At 41.5% G+C, this 24,560-nt stretch overlaps 1 protein-coding gene across 1 annotated transcript; it reads left to right on the plus strand.

The window, feature by feature from the left end:
* The first annotated feature begins 20,515 nt into the window (after positions 1-20,515).
* Positions 20,516-21,914, plus strand: LOC129828438 (uncharacterized). Its single transcript, XM_055889485.1, has 2 exons — positions 20,516-20,520; positions 20,801-21,914. The coding sequence occupies exons 1-2, from the start codon at positions 20,516-20,518 to the stop codon at positions 21,912-21,914; spliced, it is 1,119 nt and encodes a 372-aa protein (XP_055745460.1).
* Positions 21,915-24,560: the final 2,646 nt, after the last annotated feature.

Here is a 24,560-nt window from a genome sequence, read left to right on the forward strand (position 1 = left end):
CTGATATCTCAAAGTGCTGCACAGAAACCCAGCCTAAAAACCCCAAACAGCAAGCAATGCAGGTGTAGAAGAATAAATGTTGGGTAGTTAGTTAGATAGCCTACAGTTAATATACTGGCAAGTTTGATGTAGAAGTAGTCAACTAACGTTAGGTAGCTAGCTAACATACCGGTCCATAATGCTGTAATGATATGCTATGTGGTTCATAAGGACAGTGTAGTTAATATACCGGTCTGTGTAGTTAATATAATCTCTCTCTCTGTCTCTCTGTCTCTCTGTCTCTCTGTCTCTCTGTCTCTCTGTCTCTCTGTCTCTCTGTCTCTCTGTCTCTCTGTCTCTCTGTCTCTCTCTCTCTCTGTCTCTCTCTCTCTCTCTCTCTCTCTCTCTCTCTCTCTCTCTCTCTCTCTCTCTCTCTCTCTCTCTCTCTCTCTCTCTCTCTCTCACTGCCACTGTTGGCAGTGCTGTCAGTCTCCCCCAGTCTTCTGAGGACTGGTGTAATTTCTCCTAAACGGTGATACTGTAATTATGTGGCATCAGCTGCCGGTCTGTCAGCAAGACGGCCAATGGTCATCCATCACCGGGTAAACTAGGCTGGGAAATGGCATCATGATTGGTCTAAAAAAAAAAAAACCACAGAAAAAAGAAAGAGAGCGCGGTGGTCTAGGTTCTGAAATGGTCAAAGGAAAATAGAGAGAGAGAGAGAGAGGGTGTTAATAAAGTAATGAGTGGTGGACAGGTCAAAGTGCTGATATATGGGGGGGGGGGGGGGGGGGGCTAGTGGAGAGATGCAGTATAGGGGCAGCAGTCTATGCCCCACAAAGATAGTGATGCATCCAGAGCGAGGGTGGATGGGGGGTGGAGAGGGGGAAGAGGGGCGACGAGGGTGGATGGGGGGTGGAGAGGGGGAAGAGGGGCGGCGAGCGTGGATGGGGGGTGGAGAGGGGGAAGAGGGGCGGCGAGCGTGGATGGGGGGTGGAGAGGGGGAAGAGGGGCGAGGTACCCATCATAGGGAATTATGGGCCCATCATTTTACTTCAGTGCAACTAAAATGTTGTCACATTTTCTCAGGTGTTGTTTGCAGGGTATTATTAGTAGTGTTTCTGTGTCCAGGGGGGTAATTTAGCTTTTTTGGTCCAAAAAGGGATTATTTGGAGGTCATGATCTCTCCTACTCACACATTGTGTCTGGTGTTTTTGATATTATTTAACTGAAGGGAGATGTTGCTAGGACAAAAACACACAGCATCATTGTTACGGGGAGTGGAACAGACAGGAAGTGGGACGGACAGGGAGTGGGACGGACAGGGAGTGGGACGGACAGGGAGTGGCACGGACAGGGGGTAGGACAGACAGGGGTGGGACAGACAGGGAGTGGGACAGACAGGAGGAGGGACAGACAGGGGGTGGGACAAACAGGGAGTGGGACAGACAGGGAGTGGGACAGACAGGGAGTGGGACAGACAGGGGTGGGACAGACAGGGGGTGGGACAGACAGGGGGTGGGACGGACAGGGGGTGGGACGGACAGGGAGTGGGACGGACAGGGAGTGGGACGGACAGGAAATGGGACGGACAGGGGGTGGGACAGACAGGGGTGGGACAGACAGGGAGTGGGACAGACAGGAGGAGGGACAGACAGGGGGTGGGACAAACAGGGAGTGGGACAGACAGGGAGTGGGACAGACAGGGGTGGGACAGACAGGGGGTGGGACAGACAGGGGGTGGGACAGACAGGGGGTGGGACAGACAGGGGGTGGGACAGACAGGAGGTGGGACAGACAGGGGGTGGGACAGACAGGGAGTGGGACAGACAGGAGGTGGGACAGACAGGGGGTGGGACAGACAGGGAGTGGGACAGACAGGGAGTGGGACGGACAGGGAGTGGGACGGACAGGGAGTGGGACGGACAGGGGGTGGGACAGACAGGAGGTGGGACAGACAGGGAGTGGGACAGACAGGGAGTGGGACGGACAGGGGGTGGGACAGACAGGAGGTGGGACAGACAGGAAGTGGGACAGACAGGGGGTGGGACAGACAGGAGGTGGGACAGGCAGGAGGATTTCACAATACAGGGAATACAGTTCACAGATACCTTAAAAAAATGGTAGGGAAGTTGCTCAGAAAACCAGTCAGTATTTGACCATTTGCCTCATGCAGTGTGACACATCCCCTTCACATAGAGTGGAATGTTGGATCACTCTGCTTCAATGGCTGTGTAAAGTTGGTGGGAACTGAAAAACCTGGTAGTACATGTCAATCCAGAGCATCCCAAACATGCTCAATGGGTGACATGTCTGGTGAGTATGCAGGCCATGGAAGAACTGGGACATTTTCAGCTTCCAGGTATTGTACACATATCCTTGCTACATTATCATACTGAAACATGAGGTGATGGCGTCACGGTATCTCTGTGCATTAAAATTTCCACCGATAAAATGTGTGAACAAAATTTGATAGAAATAAGCTTTATTGTGCGCATGGAATATTTCTGGGATCTTTTATATCAGCTCATGAAAATGGGACCAACACTTTACATGTTGCGTTCATATTTTTTTATTTTAAAATTTATGTTTACATGTTTACATGTTGCATTCATATATATATTTTTTTTATTAAGTTGGAGGCGGCTTATGGTAGAGAAATCAACATTACATTCTCTGACAACAGCTCTGGTGGACATTTCTGGTATCAGCATGCCAATTGCATGCTCCCTCAAAACTTGGGATATCTGTGGCATTGTGTTTTGTGACAAAACTGCACATTTTAGAGTTGCCTTTTAGTGCCCCCAGCACAAGGTTCACCTGTGTAATGATCATGCTGTTTGATCAGCTTTGATGTGGATGGATTATCATTTCATTTCAGCTCCTGAGACATGGGACCGACACTTTACATGTTGTGTTCATATTTTTTTTCAGTGTATGTTCTCTTTGTTTACTTCTAATCTAATGCATTGGGACACGCTTGCAGGCAAGCACGAACACACCCTCGACACACATACATCACACGCACACACATACAGACACACACACACACACACACGCACACACACACACACACACGAACACCACATACAGACACACACACGCACACACACGCACACACACACACACGAACACCACACACGGACACCACACACAGACACATGCACACTCACACTTTGTTTAATTCTCATCTAAAAGAAATAGAATAAATATCCAGGATCTGCTGCATGACTCATCAGCTACTAGACTCATCAGCTATTAGACTCATCAGCTACTAGACTCATCAGCTACTAGACTCATCAGCTATTAGACTCATCAGCTACTAGACTCATCAGCTACTAGACTCATCATCTGCTAGACTAATCAGCTGCTAGACTCATCAGCTACTAGACTCATCAGCTACTAGACTCATCATTTACTTGGCTTAGCAGCTATTTGACTCGTCAGCTACTAGACTCATCATCTACTAGACTCATCATCTACTAGACTCATCAGCTACTAGACTCGTCAGCTACTAAACTCGTCAGCTACTAGACTCATCAGCTACTAGACTCATCAGCTACTAGACTCATCAGCTACTAGACTCATCAGCTATTAGACTCATCAGCTACTAGACTCATCAGCTACTAGACTCATCAGCTACTAGACTCGTCAGCTACTAGACTCGTCAGCTACTAGACTCGTCAGCTACTAGACTCGTCAGCTACTTGACTCGTCAGCTGCTAGACTCGTCAGCTACTAGACTCGTCAGCTACTTGGCTCATCAGCTCCTAGACTCATCAGCTACTAGACTCATCAGCTACTAGACTCATCATTTACTTGGCTTAGCAGCTATTTGACTCATCAGCTACTAGACTCATCAGCTACTATACTCATCAGCTACTTGGCTCATCAGCTACTAGACTCATCAGCTACTAGACTCATCAGCTACTAGACTCATCAGCTACTAGACTCATCAGCTACTTGACTCATCATCTACTTGACTCATCAGCTACTTGACTCATCAGCTACTAGACTTGTCAGCTACTAGAATCGTCAGCTACTAGACTCGTCAACTACTAGACTCGTCAGCTACTAGACTCGTCAGCTACTAGACTCGTCATCTACTAGACTCATCATCTACTAGACTCGTCAGCTACTAGACTCATCAGCTACTAGACTCATCAGCTACTAGACTCATCAGCTACTAGACTCGTCAGCTACTAGACTCATCAGCTACTAGACTCGTCAGCTAGTTGTCCTGTATATGTGATCAGGGTCCCATCCCGAGGTATTGTTTCTGAGGTTTAATGTTGTGGTTTTAGACCTACGCTCTGGTCTTTTAAATCCATTAACCTTCCGGTAAAATAATGTCTCTCTATAATTCCCCAATGGGTCGTAGACAGGAGCCTATGTTTGCTGTGTGCTACAGGGGCAACATCTGGGGCAACATCTGGAGAAATGCAGAAATTAGATTCTATAAAATGACCATAATGGAGTGGCTTGTTTCTCAGATTCAGTCCAAGCGTGACTTTCAGAGCGACAAGAACGACACATTCCCATGAAATTATAGTAGAACAGATGGAGCCTCCTTCACATCAGGTTTAGGCCTGGATTAGGATAGTATAGAGGTGGTTTGGGTTTGTAACTTTTAGTACTTTTCTGATTAATGACCTCCGTCTTGGCCTATTGTGCTGTCATATAGTTCACACCGCCCCTAACAGAAAACCACATGGCCTATCAGCCCAGGGACTACAGAGGACACATTTCTGAAATATTAATTGATGTACATTGTTCCTGTCAAATAAATAAATAAAATAACATAAATAAATATCTGCAGGAGAGGCTAGGGACTAGAGAATGGAGATTATGATTATGCTGTCTTTCCCCCCCCCCCACCCCCACTTGCATTGGTGTGGTTGGACTGTGGATTTTCTCACGTGACCAGGAAGTAGGAAGTAGGAAACGTTTGGAGTGGCGACACAGCACTTCAATGTTTTCAACTTTTTTATAACAATTTTATATATATATATATATATATATATATATATATATATATATATATATATATATTTAATATTTCTAAGACAATCGTTCATTTTATCCATTTAAAATCTTTTTTTTAAGTGTTTTTTTATGGGACCACGGTATTAGTGCTGTTAACACATCGTGTTCGACCGTCTCCTGGAGCTAATATTTGCAGGCTAGCCGGCTAGCTAGGTTACCTGGCTGTCACCGGCAAAGCTTGTCTCACGTTGTGGTTGGCTTTTGTAGCCGGGTCCACTTTTTCTGACTTGAATATAAGCCAGACTCCTCTGCTTTGGAGTTGGATCTGGAGACGGATGGTAAAAGCTATAAAATGTGAGACCTGTGATTTTTTTCACCGTTGTGATAGAGGTAGAATTGACTGACTTATGCATTTGTGAAACACGTATCTATTTTTTTAAAAGGTAATCTTATAATATATGTATACCAATTCTGCGGTATCTTTAAACAGAGGTTTAACCAACTGAACACATCATGAATATTTTAGAGACTCCGTCTGATCTGAAATCCCGCAGTGAAAATGGATTTGATTGTAACTCTGTATTCTCAAACCGAAGCAGACATTCTGATTATTGCTGGATGTTGGATGAATAAGTCTATGCTGAATTCGTATCTGTCTCTGACTGGTTATAAGGTAAATAGATCTGACAGAGTTGGCAGAGGTGGGAGTGTCTCCATAGTTGTAAATAACAACTTAAATGTTTCTGTGTCCCTTTCCACCTCTGTCCCTAAGCAATTTTAATGTCTAATTCTAAATGTGAGCTCAACTGATACTAGTGGGAGAATGTAGTGATAGAGCCCTCAGCTCCGCCTTGTAAGCAAATTGTCTGAACTACTGTCTGACTATCCTAAATCTGAAAGATCAATATTGGTGGATTTTAATTGGGATTGATTTATGCCAGTTTCAGGCTGAAATATATTTGTGCTGAGCTAAATCAAATCAATGATATTGAATATTGAATGATACACATATTTCATGTCTGATCTAAGGTTGTGTGACTAGGATCAGTTTAACACTATCCTTTATTAAGAGTAAAGGCTAGACTCTTGGTTCACCCATGAATTTGGTCTGAAAAATGACAGGAAATATACATAAATTGGGCTATAGGATAGATTGACTGATTACTACATCTGATTGGCAGTCCTTCAGACATTTGAGGAAATGCTTCACCTGTCTAATTCTTGTTAGAAAAGCAAAGTCATTTCTTGAACTGTGTATCTGAGAATGGTGGGGAAACCAGCAAATTTCCGCAAAGTTGTCAAAAATCTCTGAAACGAAACATATCAAGCGTTATTGGTCGTGTACACAGTTTAGCAGGTGTTCTGTGCAGCACAATGCTTCCAGTTCCTATAAATCAATGCAGTAAATGTCAAACAAGCACACAATAATAACAGTAAAAAAATGTAGTACAGCAGTAGAAGATAAAGATATATATATAGGTATCAAGAGTATAAAAACATTATTAAAGTCACTAGTGTTCAATGACTATTTACAGTTGAAGTCGGAAGTTTACATACAACTTAGCCAAATACATTTAAACTCAGTTTTTCACAATTCCTTTTTTTTCAGTTTTTCACCATTTAATCCTAGTAAAATATCCCTGACTTAGTTCAGTTAGGATCACCACTTTATTTTAAGAAAGTGAAATGTCAGAATAATAGTAGAGAATGATTTATTTCAGATTTTATTTATTTCATCACATTCCCAGTATGTCAGAAGTTTACATACACTCAATTAGTATTTGGGAGCATTGCCTATAAATTCTTTAACTTGGGTCAAACGTTCTGGGTAGCTTTCCAATAGCTTCTCACAATAAGTTGGGTAAATTTTGGCTCATTCCTACTGACAGAGCTGGTGTAACTGAGTCAGGTTTGTAGGCCTCCTTGCTCACACACGCTTTTTCAGTTCTGCACATACATTTTCTATGGGATTGAGGTCAGGGCTTTGTGATGGCCACTCTAATACCTTGAATTTGTTGTCTTTGCCATTTTGCCAAAACTTTGGAAGTATGCTTGGGGTCATTGTCCATGTGGAAGACCCATTTGCGACCAAGCTTCAACTTCCTGACTGATGTATTCAGTGTAAATGTCTATATTGTAATTACTTCACCACTATTGGCCTATTTATTGCCTTACCTCCTTACTTCATTTGCACACACTGTATACAGATTTGTCTATTGTGTTATTGACTGTAAGTTTGTCTATCCCATCTGTAACTCTGTGGTGTTGTTTTTGTCACACTACTTTGCTTTATCTTGGCCAGGTCGCAGTTGTAAATGAGAACTTGTTCTCAACTGGCCTACCTGGTTAAATAAAGGTGAATTTAAAAAAAATGTTGCTTCAATATATCCACATAATTTTCCCTCCTCCCTGAGCTGTACAATGGCTGCGTAGTCCCATGTTGTATATATTTGCGTACTATTGTTTGTACAGATGAACGTGATACCTTCAGGTGTTTGGAAATTGCTCCCAAAGGATGAACCAGACTTGTAGAACGAAGAACTTGAAGCTTTAGACCCTCTCCACTGCGGCCCTCATCGATGTGGATGGGCGCGTACTCTCTCTGCTATCTCTTGTGGTCAACGATCGGCTTCTTCATTTTGTTGACGTTAATCCTGGCACCACTCCGCCAAGCTACTCCCCTCCTCCCTCCGATGGCTCACGCTTTCAGCTTTCTGCGAATTCTGTCATCTATCCACGGTTTCTGATTTAAATATGTTCTAATCGTCACAGAATCAACAACATCCCCTGTGCACTTCCTGATGAACCCAGTCACCGACTCAGCGTGTACGTCAATATTATTCCCAGAGGATACCCAGAACATATCCCAGTCCATGTGATCAAAACAATCCTGCTCAGACCAACGTTGACCCGTCCTTACCACAGGTGCTTCCTGCTTAAGTTTCTGCCTGTAGGATGGGGAAGAGCAGGATGTAGGTGTGGTCAGATTTCCTGAAGGGAGGGCAAGGGAGGGCCTTGTAGTCGTCTCAGAAAGGAGAGTAGCAATGGTCAAGAATGTTCACGCAAAGCAGATGTGTTGATAGAATTTAAGTAGCATTGTCCTTTATTAAAGTCTCCAGTTACAATAAATGCAGCCCTGTAAAACTACAGCACAAGCATCAACCAGTGTAACAGTATAGCTTCTGTCCCTCTTCTCGCCCCGACCTGGACACGAACCAGGGACCCTCTGCACACATAGACAACAGCCACCCTCGAAGCATCGTTACCCATCGAGCCCCCCAAAAAAACACGGCCCTTGCAGAGCAAAGGGGAACAACTACTTCAAGGTCTCAGAGCGAGTGACATGACCGAATGAAACGCTATTAGCGCGCACCACCGCTAATTAACTAGCCATTTCACATCGGTGACACAAGGGTGGTGTTGTTGTTGAAAAGGCAAAAAAATTGGCAAATGAGTGCATTGTTAATGGTTTCATCTGGAGGTGACAAATAAGTGTTTATAAACAGTGTGGACATGTTAGTGCTGCATTTCCTATATTGCAAGATTATAACAAGTCACAGTTTTGTGACAGTTCTGCTAAATGACTTAAATGTAAATGTTTGTTATTGAAATAATATTATTTGTCTGATGCTGGAAACCAGGAGGACTACAGTCTCAGGACACCCAATCTACAACATGTCTGCTTTTTGACAAGTTTTGTTTTAACTCTTTTGGTCAAAAGTCATGTACTACATAGGCAATAGTGTGCCACTTGGGAAGCAACCATGAACACAAATCAACACATTGGTATGTTGTGTCCTCTGGTAGTGTCAGGCGTGGCGTTAAAGGGATAGTTCAACTCAAATTACAAAAAAACATTGTCCATAGACTGTAAACAAATATGTAATTTTGTAATTTGGTGACTTATCCCTTTAAAAGTTTTCTGACGAGCAATTGGGAGGAGATCTATCCGATAGACAAGCATACTCTGCTGAACGATAATGTTTCAGGGTGTGTGGTGATGGTGGGGGGGGGGGGGGTAATTTCATTACAATGAGCTATTTGTCACTTACTAATAGTGGGTACTTTGCTGTGATTTATCAGTGTTTGCTGAGTGGAGAGAGAGAGAGAGAGAGACAAACAGAAGGCCCGGTCTCTCAAATTAAATAGGCCATGGAGGAGATCTCTCATAGCTCTCACTGATGGAGAAAAGGAGAGAGAGAGAGAGAGAGAGAAAGAGTGAGATAAAGAGAGAGAGAGCTGTATCATGCTAATGCTAATTACTTGAATGTGTGTGTGATGGTGAGGGAGGATTATGATGATTGAAACAACTTTCAAGACGATAGGTATCACAGTTCAGTAGATGAAACCTGTCTCCTTCAGAACGATAGGTATCACAGTAGCTGGGACCTGTCTCCTTCAGAACGATAGGTAACACAGTAGATGGAACCTGTCTCCTTCAGAACGATAGGTAACACAGTTCAGTAGCTGAAACCTGTCTCCTTCAGAACGATAGGTAACACAGTTCAGTAACTGAAACCTCTCTCCTTCAGAACGATAGGTATCACAGTTCAGTAGATGGAACCTGTCTCCTTCAGAACGATAGGTATCACAGTTCAGTAACTGAAACCTGTCTCCTTCAGAACGATAGGTATCACAGTTCAGTAACTGAAACCTGTCTCCTTCAGAACGATAGGTAACACAGTAGCTGGGACCTGTCTCCTTCAGAACGATAGGTAACACAGTAGCTGGGACCTGTCTCCTTCAGAACGATAGGTAACACAGTAGCTTGAATCTGTCTCCTTCAGAACGATAGGTAACACAGTAGCTGAAACCTGTCTCCTTCAGAACGATAGGTAACACAGTAGCTGAAACCTGTCTCCTTCAGAACGATAGGTAACACATTTCAGTAGATGAAACCTGTCTCCTTCAGAACGATAGGTATCACAGTAGCTGGAACCTGTCTCCTTCAGAACGATAGGTATCACAGTAGCTGGAACCTGTCTACTTCAGAACGATAGGTAACACAGTTCAGTAACTGAAACCTCTCTCCTTCAGAACGATAGGTATCACAGTTGAGTAGCTGAAACTTGTCTCCTTCAGAACGATAGGTATCACAGTTCAGTAGATGAAACTTGTCTCCTTCAGAATGATAGGTAACACAGTTCAGTAGCTGAAACTTGTCTCCTTCAGAACGATAGGTAACACAGTTCAGTAGCTGAAACCTGTCTCCTTCAGAACGATAGGTAACACAGTAACTGAAACCTGTCTCCTTCAGAACGATAGGTATCACAGTTCAGTAGATGAAACCTGTCTCCTTCAGAACGATAGGTAACACAGTTCAGTAGCTGAAACTTGTCTCCTTCAGAACGATAGGTATCACAGTTCAGTAGATGAAACCTGTCTCCTTCAGAACGATAGGTAACACAGTTCAGTAGCTGAAACTTGTCTCCTTCAGAACGATAGGTATCAGAGTTCAGTAGATGAAACCTGTCTCCTTCAGAACGATAGGTATCACAGTTCAGTAGATGGAACCTGTCTCCTTCAGAACGATAGGTATCACAGTTCAGTAGCTGAAACTTGTCTCCTTCAGAACGATAGGTAACACAGTAACTGAAACCTGTCTCCTTCAGAACGATAGGTAACACAGTTCAGTAGCTGAAACTTGTCTCCTTCAGAACGATAGGTAACACAGTAACTGAAACCTGTCTCCTTCAGAACGATAGGTATCACAGTTCAGTAGATGAAACCTGTCTCCTTCAGAACGATAGGTATCACAGTTCAGTAACTGAAACTTGTCTCCTTCAGAACGATAGGTAACACAGTAGATGAAACCTGTCTCCTTCAGAACGATAGGTAACACAGTAGATGAAACCTCTCTCCTTCAGAACGATAGGTAACACAGTAGCTGAAACTTGTCTCCTTCAGAACGATAGGTATCACAGTTCAGTAGCTGAAACTTGTCTCCTTCAGAACGATAGGTAACACAGTAGCTGGAACCTGTCTCCTTCAGAACGATAGGTAACACAGTAGCTGGGACCTGTCTCCTTCAGAACGATAGGTAACACAGTAGATGAAACCTGTCTCCTTCAGAACGATAGGTAACACAGTTCAGTAGATGAAACTTGTCTCCTTCAGAACGATAGGTAACACAGTTCAGTAGCTGAAACATGTCTCCTTCAGAACGATAGGTAACACAGTTCAGTAGATGAAACCTGTCTCCTTCAGAACGATAGGTAACACAGTAGCTGGAACCTGTCTCCTTCAGAACGATAGGTAACACAGTAGCTGGGACCTGTCTCCTTCAGAACGATAGGTAACACAGTTAACTTCTTGCGACTACAGGGGGTGCTGTTTTCTCATTAGCATAATTACATTACAGATTAAACGGCTTCCTACTAAATTCTTTATCGTACAATATGCATATTATTACTATTATTGGATAGAAAACAGTCTCTAGTTTCTATAGGCATTGGAATTTTGTCTCTGAGTGGAAATGAACTCATTCTACAGCAATTTCCCTGACATGGAGTCAGATTTCACACATTTTGGCCCCTGATCTGGAGTCAGTTTAAAGGCCACTGTGAATGCTATAAGGATACGGACACTGCTTACGTCTTCCCCTGGATGCCTTTACGTGATGACGCTTTGAATGGTATCGATTGCCCAATCACAGCCACTATAAAACAAAAAAACGTGTAGGTAGGAACTCCTTTCCAGCTGCGTCGGACGCACGGTGGACACCGACCCGTTCTTTTTCCAAGCATTAGTGTAGCCAGTAATATTTCTCAGGTCATGTTTTTACTCGTTGTAGGAGTTAAAAACATCATGAGGTAGTTAATTTAAACCGTTTTATAGCAATTTATATCCGTTTAGTGCGCATTTTGGGACATTTATTTCTGAGACACTTTGAAGCGCCGGAAAGGTTTCCAGTTCATGCCGAACGCAGTTGGCATTTCCACATGGCAAGAGGACAGCTTTCGACCAAAAGACGATTAGACCCAAGAAAGGATTCTTTGCCCAAGATTCTGACGGAAGAACAGCTCAAAGTAGGAACAATTTATTATGATAAATCGTGTTTCTGTCGAAAAATGTTAGTGGCTTATGACGCCATCTTATTAGACGTAGCTCTCGCTTGGCGCAAACTGTATTGAAAAGTAAGGATAATTTAAAAAATGTAAATCAGCGATTGTATTAAGAATTAAATTGTCTATCAATCGCTGTCCACCCTATATTTTTTTGTCACGTTTATGAGTATTTATGTATACGACTAGATCACTGTCTAATATGGCGCACGACATTGTCTGACCAGCTGGGCAACTTTTGTCATTGTCTAACCATGATTTTGGTGGCTAAATATGCACATTTTCGAACAAACTGTATATGTATGTTGTAATGTGATGTTACAGGAGTGTCATCTGAAGAATTCTGAGAAGGTTAGTGAAAAAATTAATATATTTTGGCGATGTTTACGTTATCGCTCTCTTTGGCTAGAATCAATGCTCTGGTAACGTTTGCATATGTGGTATGCTAATATAACGATTTATTGTGTTTTCGCTGTAAGACACTTAGAAAATCTGAAATATTGTCTGTATTCACAGGATCTGTTTCTTTCGATTAGTGTATGCTGTGTATTTTTACGAAATGTTTGATGATTAGTAATTAGGTAATACACGTTGCTCATTGTATTTATTCTAGTCCATTTGTGACGGTGGGTGCAATTGTAAACTCTGAAATCTACCTGAAATATGCACATTTTTCTAACAAAACCTATCCTATACCATAAATATGTTATCAGACTGTCATCTGGTGAGGTTTTTTCTTGGTTAGTGGCTATCAATATCTTAGTTTAGCCGAATTGGTGATAGCACCTGATGGAGTAAGAAACTGATGGAGTTAGAAAAGTGGTGTCTTTTGCTAACGTGGTTAGCTAATAGATTTACAGATTTTGTCTTCCCTGTAAAACATTTTAAAAATCTGAAATGGTGGCTTTGTACACAAGATCTGTATCTTTCATTAGGTGTCTTGGACTTGTGATTTAATGAAATGTAGATGCTACTATTTAATTGTGACGCTATGCTAGGCTATGCTACTCAGTGTGGGGGGGGGTGGGGGGTGCCCCCGGACACGGGGTAGATACTCGTGAAAGGTTAAACACCTACCTAAACCCAACTAAAACCATACTAAACGCCTACTATAAACCCTACTAAACACCTACTATAAACCCTACTAAACACCTACTATAAACCCTACTAAACACCTACTATAAACCCTACTAAACACCTACTATAAACCCTACTAAACACCTACTATACACCTACTATAAACCCTACTAAACACCTACTATAAACCCTACTAAACACCTACTATAAACCCTACTATAAACCCTACTAAACACCTACTATAAACCCTACTAAACACCTACTATAAACCCTACTAAACACCTACTATAAACCCTACTATAAACCCTACTAAACACCTACTATAAACCCTACTAAACACCTACTATAAACCCTACTATAAACCCTACTAAACACCTACTATAAACCCTACTAAACACCTACTATAAACCCTACTAAACACCTACTATAAACCCTACTAAACACCTACTATAAACCCTACTATAAACCCTACTAAACACCTACTATAAACCCTACTAAACACCTACTATAAACCCTACTATAAACCCTACTAAACACCAACTATAAACCCTACTAAACACCTATTATAAACCCTACTATAAACCCTACCAAACACCTACTATAAACCCTACTAAACACCTACTATAAACACTACTAAACACCTACTATAAACCCTACTAAACACCTACTATAAACCCTAGTAAACACCTACTATAAACCCTACTAAACACCTACTATAAACCCTACTAAACACCTACTATAAACCCTACTATAAACCCTACCAAACACCTACTATAAACCCTACTAAACAACTAAAATAAACCCTACTAAACACCTACTATAAACCCTGCTATAAACCCTACTAAACAACTAAAATAAACCCTACTAAACACCTACTATAAACCCTACTAAACACCTACTATAAACCCTACTATAAACCCTACTAAACACCTACTATAAACCCTACTAAACACCTACTATAAACCCTACTATAAACCCTACCAAACACCTACTATAAACCCTGCTATAAACCCTACTAAACAACTAAAATAAACCCTACTAAACACCTACTATAAACCCTACTAAACACCTACTATAAACCCTACTAAACACCTACTATAAACCCTACTGTCACGTTCCTGACCTATTTATGTTAGTTTATTATGTGTGTTGGTTGGTCAGGACGTGAGGTTGGGTGGGCATTCTATGTTTTCTGTTTCTGTGTTGGTTTTGGGTTGCCTGGTATGGCTCTTAATTAGAGGCAGGTGTTTTGCGTTCCTCTAATTAAGAGTCATATTTAGGTAGGCGTTGTCACAGTGTTCGTTGTGGGTGATTGTCTTCCGTGTCTGTGTTTGTACACCACGCGGGACTGTTTACGGTTTGTTCGGTTTGTGTAGCTTATGTTCCTATTCGTGCGTTTTCTTGTTTTATGTAAGTACGTCGTCTAGGTCTGTTTACACCGTTTGTTGTTTTTGTTAGTTTAATCAAGTTCGTGTTTCGTTAATAAAATATGTCTGTTCTCTACGCTGCGCCTTGGTTCCCTCAATACTCCTCCTTTTCCGAAGATGAAGAGGAGGAGGAATGCCGTTACACCTACTAAACAACTAAAATAAACCCTACTAAACAACTAAAATAAACCCTACTAAACAACTAAAATAAACCCTACTAAACACCTAGTATAAACCCTACTAAACACCTACTATAAACCCTACTAAACACCTACTAAACACCTACTATAAACCCTACTAAACACCTACAATAAACCCTACTAAACACCTACTATAAACCCTACTAAACACCTAGTATAAACCCTACTAAACACCTACTATAAACCCTACTAAACACCTAGTATAAACCCTACTAAACACCTACTATAAACCCTACTAAACACCTAGTATAAACCCTACTAAACACCTACTATAAACCCTACTAAACACCTACTATAAACCCTACTAAACACCTAGTATAAACCCTACTAAACACCTACTAAACACCTACTATAAACCCTACTAAACAACTAAAATAAACCCTACTAAACAACTAAAATAAACCCTACTAAACAACTAAAATAAACCCTACTAAACGCCTACTATAAACCCTACTAAACACCTACTATAAACCCTACTAAACACCTACTATAAACCCTACTAAACACCTACTATAAACCCTACTAAACAACTAAAATAAACCCTACTAAACAACTAAAATAAACCCTACTAAACACCTAGTATAAACCCTACTAAACACCTACTATAAACCCTACTAAACACCTACTATAAACCCTACTAAACACCTACTATAAACACTACTAAACACCTACTATAAACCCTACTAAACACCTAGTATAAACCCTACTAAACACATACTATAAACCCTACTAAACACCTACTATAAACACTACTAAACACCTACTAAACACCTACTATAAACCCTACTAAACACCTACTATAAACCCTACTAAACACCTAGTATAAACCCTACTAAACACCTAGTATAAACCCTACTAAACACCTACTAAACACCTACTATAAACCCTACTAAACAACTAAAATAAACCCTACTAAGCAACTAAAATAAACCCTACTAAAACTAAAATAAACCCTACTAAACAACTAAAATAAACCCTACTAAACACCTACTATAAACCCTACTAAACACCTACTATAAACCCTACTAAACACCTACTATAAACCCTACTAAACACCTACTATAAACCCTACTAAACACCTAGTATAAACCCTACTAAACACCTACTATAAACCCTACTAAACACCAACTATAAACCCTACTAAACACCTAGTATAAACCCTACTAAACACCTACTATAAACCCTACTAAACACCTACTATAAACCCTACTAAACACCTACTATTAACCCTACTATAAACCCTACTAAACACCTACAATAAACCCTACTAAACACCTACTATAAACCCTACTAAACACCTACTATTAACCCTACTATAAACCCTACTAAACACCTACAATAAACCCTACTAAACACCTACTATTAACCCTACTATAAACACTACTAAACACCTACAATAAACCCTACTAAACACCTAGCATAAACCCTACTAAACACCTACTATAAACTCTACTAAACACCTTCTATAAACCCTACTAAACACCTACTATAAACCCTACTAAACACCTACTATAAACCCTACTAAACACCTACTATAAACCCTACTAAACACCTACTATAAACCATACTAAACACCCACTATAAACCCTACTAAACACCTACTATAAACCCTACTAAACACCTACTATAAACCCTACTAAACACCTACTAAACACCTACTATAAACCCTACTAAACAACTACTATAAACCCTACTAAACACCTACTATAAACCCTAGTAAACACCTACTATAAATCCTACTAAACTGACTGGCAAACTGAATTCACATTTATCACAGAACAGAAATAGTGAAACAATTAGCAACTACATGACAGTCAGGGGCATACTATACAGTGCCTTCGGGAAAGTATTCAGACCCCTTTACTTTTTCCACATTTTGATACGTTAACCTGTCTAGGATCAGCGTGGCGCTAGCGGCACACCCCCCCCCCCCCCCCCCCACTGAAAAACCAGTGCCGCGAAATTCAAAAAAAATATTTTTTTAAAATATTTAACTTTCACACATTAAAGTCCAATACAGCTAATGAAAGACACAGATCTTGTGAATCCAGTCAACATTTCCGATTTTTAAAATGTTTTACAGGGAAGACACAATATGTAAAGATGTACATCTATTACCTAAAAACACATTAGCATAATCCACCATCTTTTATTTGTCCACCAACACCAGTAGCCATCACCAATTCGGCTAAACTAAGATATTTATAGCCCCTAACCAACAAAAAAACTCATTAGATGACAGTCTGATAACATATTTATGGTATGGGATAGGTTTTGTTAGAAAAAAGTGCATATTTCAGGTAGATGGCATAGTTTACAATTGCACCCACCATCACAAATGGACTAGAATAATTACAATGAGCAACGTGTGTACCTAACTACTAATCATCAAACATTTCGTAAAAATACACAGCATACACGAAACGAAAGACACAGATCCTGTGAATACAGACAATATTTCAGATTTTCTAAGTGTCTTACAGCGAAAACACAATAAATCGTTATATTAGCTTAGCACATAGCAATTAGCAGCCCAGCATTGATTCTAGCCAAAGTGAGCGATAAAAGTCAACATCGCCAAAAGATATTAATTTTTTCACTAACCTTCTCAGAATTCTTCCGATGACACTCCTGTAACATCACATTACAACATGCATATACAGTTTGATCGAAAATGTTTATATTTAGCCACCAAAATCATGGTTAGACAATGTGAAATGTAGCTCAGCTGGTCAGAAAATGTCCTTGCGCCACTTAGACAGTGATCTACTCTTATACATAAATACTCATAAACGTGACTAAAAAATATAGGGTGGACAGGGATTGATAGACAATTTAATTCTTAATACAATTGCGTTATTACATTTTTTAATTTATCCTTACTTTTCAATACAGTTTGCGCCAAGCGAAGCTACGTCAAAAAACATGGCGTCCTAAGCCACTAAAATGTTTCGACAGAAACACGATTTATCATAATAAAAATGTCCTACTTTGAGCTGTTCTTCCATCAGTATCTTGGGCAAAGGATCCTTTCTTGAGAGAAATCATCTTTTGGTGGAAAGCTGTCCTCTTGCCATGTGGAAATGTCAACTGCGTTCGGGATGAACTGAAAAGCGTGCCCAACTTTTCACATCGTTGCAAAAATAAATGTCCCAAAATCGCACTAAACGGATATAAATTGCTATAAAACGCTTTAAATTAACTACCTTATGATGTTTTTAACTCCTATAACGAGTGAAAAGATGACCGGAGAAATATAACAGGCTAAACTAACGCTTGGAACAGGTGCGCGCCGGTGTCCTCTAGGCTCATGACGCAGCTCCCAAAGAATGACTAGCTTCAGGGTTTTTTCATTTGTAGGGCCTGTGAACGCGCAATCGACCCCGTTGGAATCGTCATCACGTAAAGGCATCCAGGGGAAGACGTAAGAAGTGTCCGTATAGTCATAGCAACGACAGTGCCCTTTTAAATGACTTCAGAAGAGTGGCCAACATTTCTCAAATCTGACTCCATGTCAGGGAAATTGCTGTAGAATGGGCTCTGTTCCACTTAGAGACAAAATTTCAACTCCTATAGAAACTATAGACTGTTTTCTATCCAATAATAATAATAATATGCATATTGTACGATCAAGGATTTTGTGGGAAGCCGTTTAAAAAATTAGCCAAATTAGCATAAATAGTCTAAACAGCGCCCCCATCCCCAACAGGTTTTAAAGCCTTATTCTTAAATTATTTAAAGTCATTGTTTTCCTCAGCAGTTTACACACAATACCCCATAATGACAAAGCCAAAAACAGATTTTTAGAAAAGGTTCAATTTATTTTAAAAAGTTGAACAGAAATTCCTTATTCAGACCCTTTGCTTTTTTGAGCTCAGCTGCATCTTAGTTTCCATTGAACTTTGAACTTTGATTGAACTTGAGAAGTTTCTACAACTTGATTGGAGTCCACCAGTGCTAAATTCAGTTTGGAACCATCAAGACTCTTCCTAGAGCAAACTGAGGTATCGGGGGAGAAAGGCCTTGGTCAGTGAGGTGATCCTTGATGAAAACCTGCTCCAGAGCGCTCAAGATCTCAGACTTCCAACAGGACAACGAACCAAATCACACGGCCAAGACAACGCAGCAGTGCCTTCGGGACAAGTTACTGAATGTACTTGAGTGGCCCAGCCACAGTCCGTACTTGACGCCGATCGAACATCTCTGGAGAGACCTGAAAATAGCTGTGTGGCAACTTTTCCCATTCAACCTGACAGAGCTTGAGAGGATCTGAATTCTGATCTCAATTTCAGCCTGAGTGACGTGCCCAAAGTAAACTGCCTGTTGCTCACGCCCTGAAGCCAGGATATGCATATAATTGGTACCATTGGAAAGAAAACACTTTGAAGTTTGTAGAAATGTTTAAATTATGTAGGAGAATAAACACAACAGATATGGTAGGACAAAATCAAAAGAAAAACCAACCTGAATATTTTTTGGGGGAGAGACTGTGTTCTTACAATGGAAAGTATAGGGGTATACTGAATTCTTGCTCCCAGGATGCAATTCCTATGGCTTCCACAGGGTGTCAGCAGTCTATGTTCAAGGTTTCAGGTTTTTAACTTCCAAAACGAATAAGAAATATCAGTTTTAGTACAGGGACACAGTTTTGAAAATTTGTGTTTGGGCGCGCCATGAAGACAAGACGCAACTGCTAAAATCGGTTTCCTATTGAACAAAATTCTTTCCGTAAGAAATGTTAGAGTTTGATTACATTTTAGGGTACCTGAGGAGTCAATAGAAATGTATTTTGACTTGTTGAAAGAAAGTTTAAGGGTAGATTTTTTGATTCATTTCTCTGCAGGTTGAACGAGTGGATTACTCAAATCGATGGCGCCAACTAAACTGACTTTTTGGATATAAAGAAGGTTTTTATGTAACAAAACGACACTGCATGTTATACCTGGGACCCTTTGGATGAGAAATCAGAGGAATATTTTCAAAACGTAAATTCATATTTAATCGCTATTTGTGAATTTATGAAACCTGTGCCGGTGGAAAAATATGTTGATGTGGGGCGCCGTCCTCAAACAATCACATGGCATGCTTCGCTGTAAAGCCTACTGTAAATTGGACAATGCAGTTAGATTAACAAGAAGTTAAGCTTTCAACCAATATAAGACATTTGTATGTACCTAAATGTTTAATATCCATAATTTTTATGATTATTTATTTAAAATGTATATTTATTTATATAGCCCTTCTTACTTCATCTGATGCCACAAAGTGCTGTACAGAATCCCAGCCTAAAACCCCAAACAGCAAGCAATGCAGGTGTAGAAGCACGGTGAATTGCGCCCCCTTCAGTTTCACCGGAAGTTGTCCTGCTGGCGGAACGCCTAGCAATTCTTAACCTGTTTTTGCTTTGTCATTATGGGGTATTGTGATGTCATTATGGGGTATTGTGATGTCATTATGGGGTATTGTGATGTCATTATGGGGTATTGTGTGTAGATTGATGGGGGGGGGGGAAACGATTTGATCCATTTTAGAATAAGGCTGTAACGTAACAAAATGTGGAAAAAGTCAAGGGGTCTGAATACTTTTTTCGTAGGCACCGTATATTATTGGAACGATGAAATGTTTCCCTTCATTTTTTGGCATCAAATTATCATTCGTTATTAAAACCATATGCTTCCTTTCAGAAAAAAGGGACAGAAAAGAAGAGAATAAAAAAGGACGTTGAACAGCAGTTGGAACTGTCAATCTAGAACAGCCCCAGGGAGGAAAACACAACAGAGAAATGAAGTAAGACGAACCAGGAGAACAAAAACAATTTCCTCACCTTGTCTGCAGCTAAACATTCCTTTTGGGACATTCCCAGTCACACCACACACTTTTAACTATATCCTAGTTAAATATAGCTACATTCAGTAAGTAGTGAAGGGTTTCTACAGTGACAGAATGGACTAGTGTATACCACACAGATATTGTATGATTATCACTGATTATTCTGACTTGAGGGTGAAACAAGCTGCTCTCTATGCTTAAATTAGACTAAAAACAAGCACATATCTGAGTTCCACAGACCTGAGATCCACAGACCTGAGCTCCACAGACCTGAGATCCACAGACCTGAGCTCCACAGACCTGAGATCCACAGACCTGAGATCCACAGACCTGAGATCCACAGACCTGAGATCCACAGACCTGAGCTCCACAGACCTGAGATCCACAGTCCTGAGCTCCACAGTCCTGAGATCCACAGTCCTGAGATCCACAGACCTGAGATCCACAGACCTGAGATCCACAGACCTGAGCTCCACAGACCTGAGATCCACAGACCTGAGATCCACAGACCTGAGATCCACAGACCTGAGCTCCACAGACCTGAGCTCCACAGACCTGAGATCCACAGACCTGAGATCCACAGACCTGAGATCCACAGACCTGAGCTCCACAGACCTGAGCTCCACAGACCTGAGATCCACAGACCTGAGCTCCACAGACCTGAGATCCACAGACCTGAGATCCACAGACCTGAGATCCACAGACCTGAGATCCACAGTGCTGAGCTCCACAGACCTGAGGTCCACAGACCTGAGCTCCACAGACCTGAGCTCCACAGACCTGAGCTCCACAGACCTGAGATCCACAGACCTGAGATCCACAGACCTGAGATCCACAGACCTGAGCTCCACAGACCTGAGCTCCACAGACCTGAGCTCCACAGACCTGAGATCCACAGACCTGAGATCCACAGACCTGAGATCCACAGACCTGAGATCCACAGATCTGAGCTCCACAGACCTGAGATCCACAGACCTGAGATCCACAGACCTGAGCTCCACAGACCTGAGCTCCACAGACCTGAGATCCACAGACCTGAGCTCCACAGACCTGAGATCCACAGACCTGAGATCCACAGACCTGAGATCCACAGTGCTGAGCTCCACAGACCTGAGCTCCACAGACCTGAGGTCCACAGACCTGAGCTCCACAGACCTGAGATCCACAGACCTGAGCTCCACAGACCTGAGCTCCACAGACCTGAGCTCCACAGACCTGAGATCCACAGACCTGAGATCCACAGACCTGAGCTCCACAGACCTGAGCTCCACAGACCTGAGATCCACACACTTATCAAAATTGAATCTCAACTCTGCTTCTTGTCCCTTGAGCAATTCCACTTGCACACCTGAGTTCCACGTATACCAGAGTGGAGAGAGGAAACATATCTCTCTAACCTATTTAAGGAGACACGGTGGAGGAACTATTTATCTAATACAGTTGGTTTACTGTTCTTTAATACAATAACATTTAACCCAGATATAAACAGATCAGAATCTGATCGTGACAAACAGCTCAACATGTTGTTTTCTTTTAAATCAGAAGAACTGACACAAGAAATAACAGATGGGTTTCTAGTGTTGTTTTAATCATTTATCACAGATATTGATCTTATTTAGACCACATTCCCCAAAAATGTTGCAATGAAAAATCCAACTGACAGATTAATATTTAATCAATCTTTTTTGCAAATTGTCTTTCTAACTCAATTTTTCTCTTGTTCTTTTTTTGTACAGAGAGAATGGAGAATTGTCTGTCTCCATGAAAACAGAATGGCACTAGAGGCAAAAAGGAAAACAGTCCCAAACTCTAAACTTCATGAACAGTAAATGAAATGCTCAACTACGGGCTTGGTTAAATTTGTAGCGCTGAAGATCAGTTTTGTAACATGATTGAAATTTAAAGGCAATGTTACCGCGTTACCGGAGACTGCAGTCATGTTAAACGCTGCATATGTCGGCTCAATCGGAAATTACCTTTAAATTTCAGGCTTTCTATAGTGCTGAACTTTGATGATTAAATCGAGTCCTTAAAAGCTAACAATTATTATTTTTTATTTCACCTTTATTTAACCAACTTACAACTGCGACCTGACCAAGATAAAGCAAACCAGTGCGACAAAAACAACAACACAGAGTTACACATAAACAAACGTACAGTCAATAACACAATAGAAAAATATATGCACAGTGTGTGCAAATGTAGAAGAGTAGAAGAGTAGGCAGGTAAGGCAATAAATAGGCCATAGAGGCAAAATAATTACAGTTTAGCATTAACACTGGAGTGATAGATGTGCAGAGGATGATGTGCAAGTAGAGATAGTGGGGTGCAAAAGAGCAAGAGGATAAGTAACAATATGGGGATGAGGTAGCCGGGAGTGCTATTTACATATTGACTGTGTGCAGGTACATTGATCGGTAAGCTGCTCTGACAGCTGATGCTTAAAGTTAGACAGGGAGATATAAGACTCCATCTTCAGTGATTTTTGCAATTCGTTCCAGTCATTTGCAGCAGAGAACAGGAAGGAAAGGCGGCCGAAGGAAGTGTTGGCTTTGGGGATGACCAGTGAAATATACCTGCTGGAGCGCGTGCTACGGGTGGGTGTTGCTATGGTGACCAGTGAGCTGAGATAAGGCGGGGCTTTACCTAGCATAGACTTATAGATGACCTGGAGCCAGTGAGTTTGGCGACGAATATATAGCGAGGGCCAGCCAACGAGCGCATACAGGTCGCAGTTGTGGGTAGCATATGGGGCTTTGGTGACAAAACGGATGGCACTGTGATAGACTACATCCAGTTTGCTGAGTAGGGTGTTGGAGGCTATTTTGTAAATGACATTGCTGAAGTCAAGGATCAGTAGGATAGTCCGTTTTATGAGGGTATGTTTGGCAGCATGAGTGAAGAATGCTTTCTGCGAAATAGGAAGCCGATTCTAGATTTAATTTTGGATTGGAGATGCTTATTAATGTGAGTCTGGAAGGAGAGTTTACAGGCTAACCAGACACCTAGGTATTTGTAGTTGTCCACATATTCTAAGTCAGAACAATCCAGAGTAGTGCTGCTAGTCGGACGGGAGGGTAGGGGCAGCAATCGGTTGAAGAGCATGCACTTAATTTTACTAGCATTTAAAAGCAGTTGGAGCCACAGAAGGAGTGTTGAAGCTCAATAGGAGGTTTGTTAGCACAGTGTCCAAAGAAGGGCCAGTGGATACAGAATGGATACAGTGGATACAGAATGGTGTCATCTAGAGGTGGATCAGAGAATCACTACCAGCAAGAGCGACATCATTGATATGAACAGAGAAAAGAGTCGGCCCGAAAATTGAACGCTGTGGTACCCCCAATAGAGACTGCCAGAGGTCTGGACAACAGGCCCTCCGATTTGACACACTGAACTCTATCTGAAAAGTAGTTGGTGAACCAGGCGAGGCAGTCATTTGAGAAGCCAAGGCTATTGAGTCTGCCGATAAGAATGCGATGATTGACAGAGTCGAAAGCCTTGGCCAGTTTGATGAAGACGGCTGCTCAGTACTGTCTTATCGATGGCGGTTATGATATCTTTTAGGACCTTGAGAGTGGCTGAGGTGCACCCATGACCAGCTCAGAAACCAGATTGCATAGTGGAGAAGTTACGGTGGGATTTGAAATGGTCGGTGATCTGTTTGTTAACTTGGCTTTCGAAGATTTTAGAGAGGAAGGGTAGGATGGATATAGGTCTACAACAGTTTGGGTCTAGAGTGTCTCCCCCTTTGAAGAGGGGGATAACCGCGGCAGCTTTCCAATCTTTGGGGATTTCAGATGATACAAAGGATAGTTTGAATAGGCTATAAATGGAGGTTGCAACAATTTTGGTGGATCATTTTAGAAAGAGAGGGTCCAGATTGTCTAGCCCTGCTGATTTGTAGGGGTGCAGATTTTGCAGCTCTTTCAGAACATCAGTTGTCTGGATTTGGGTGAAGGAGAAGCGGGAGGGGGGGGGCTTGGGGAAGTTGCTGAAAT

The sequence above is a fragment of the Salvelinus fontinalis genome, chromosome 30, assembly GCF_029448725.1.
Source record: "Salvelinus fontinalis isolate EN_2023a chromosome 30, ASM2944872v1, whole genome shotgun sequence".
NCBI classification, from domain to species: Eukaryota; Metazoa; Chordata; class Actinopteri; order Salmoniformes; family Salmonidae; genus Salvelinus; species Salvelinus fontinalis.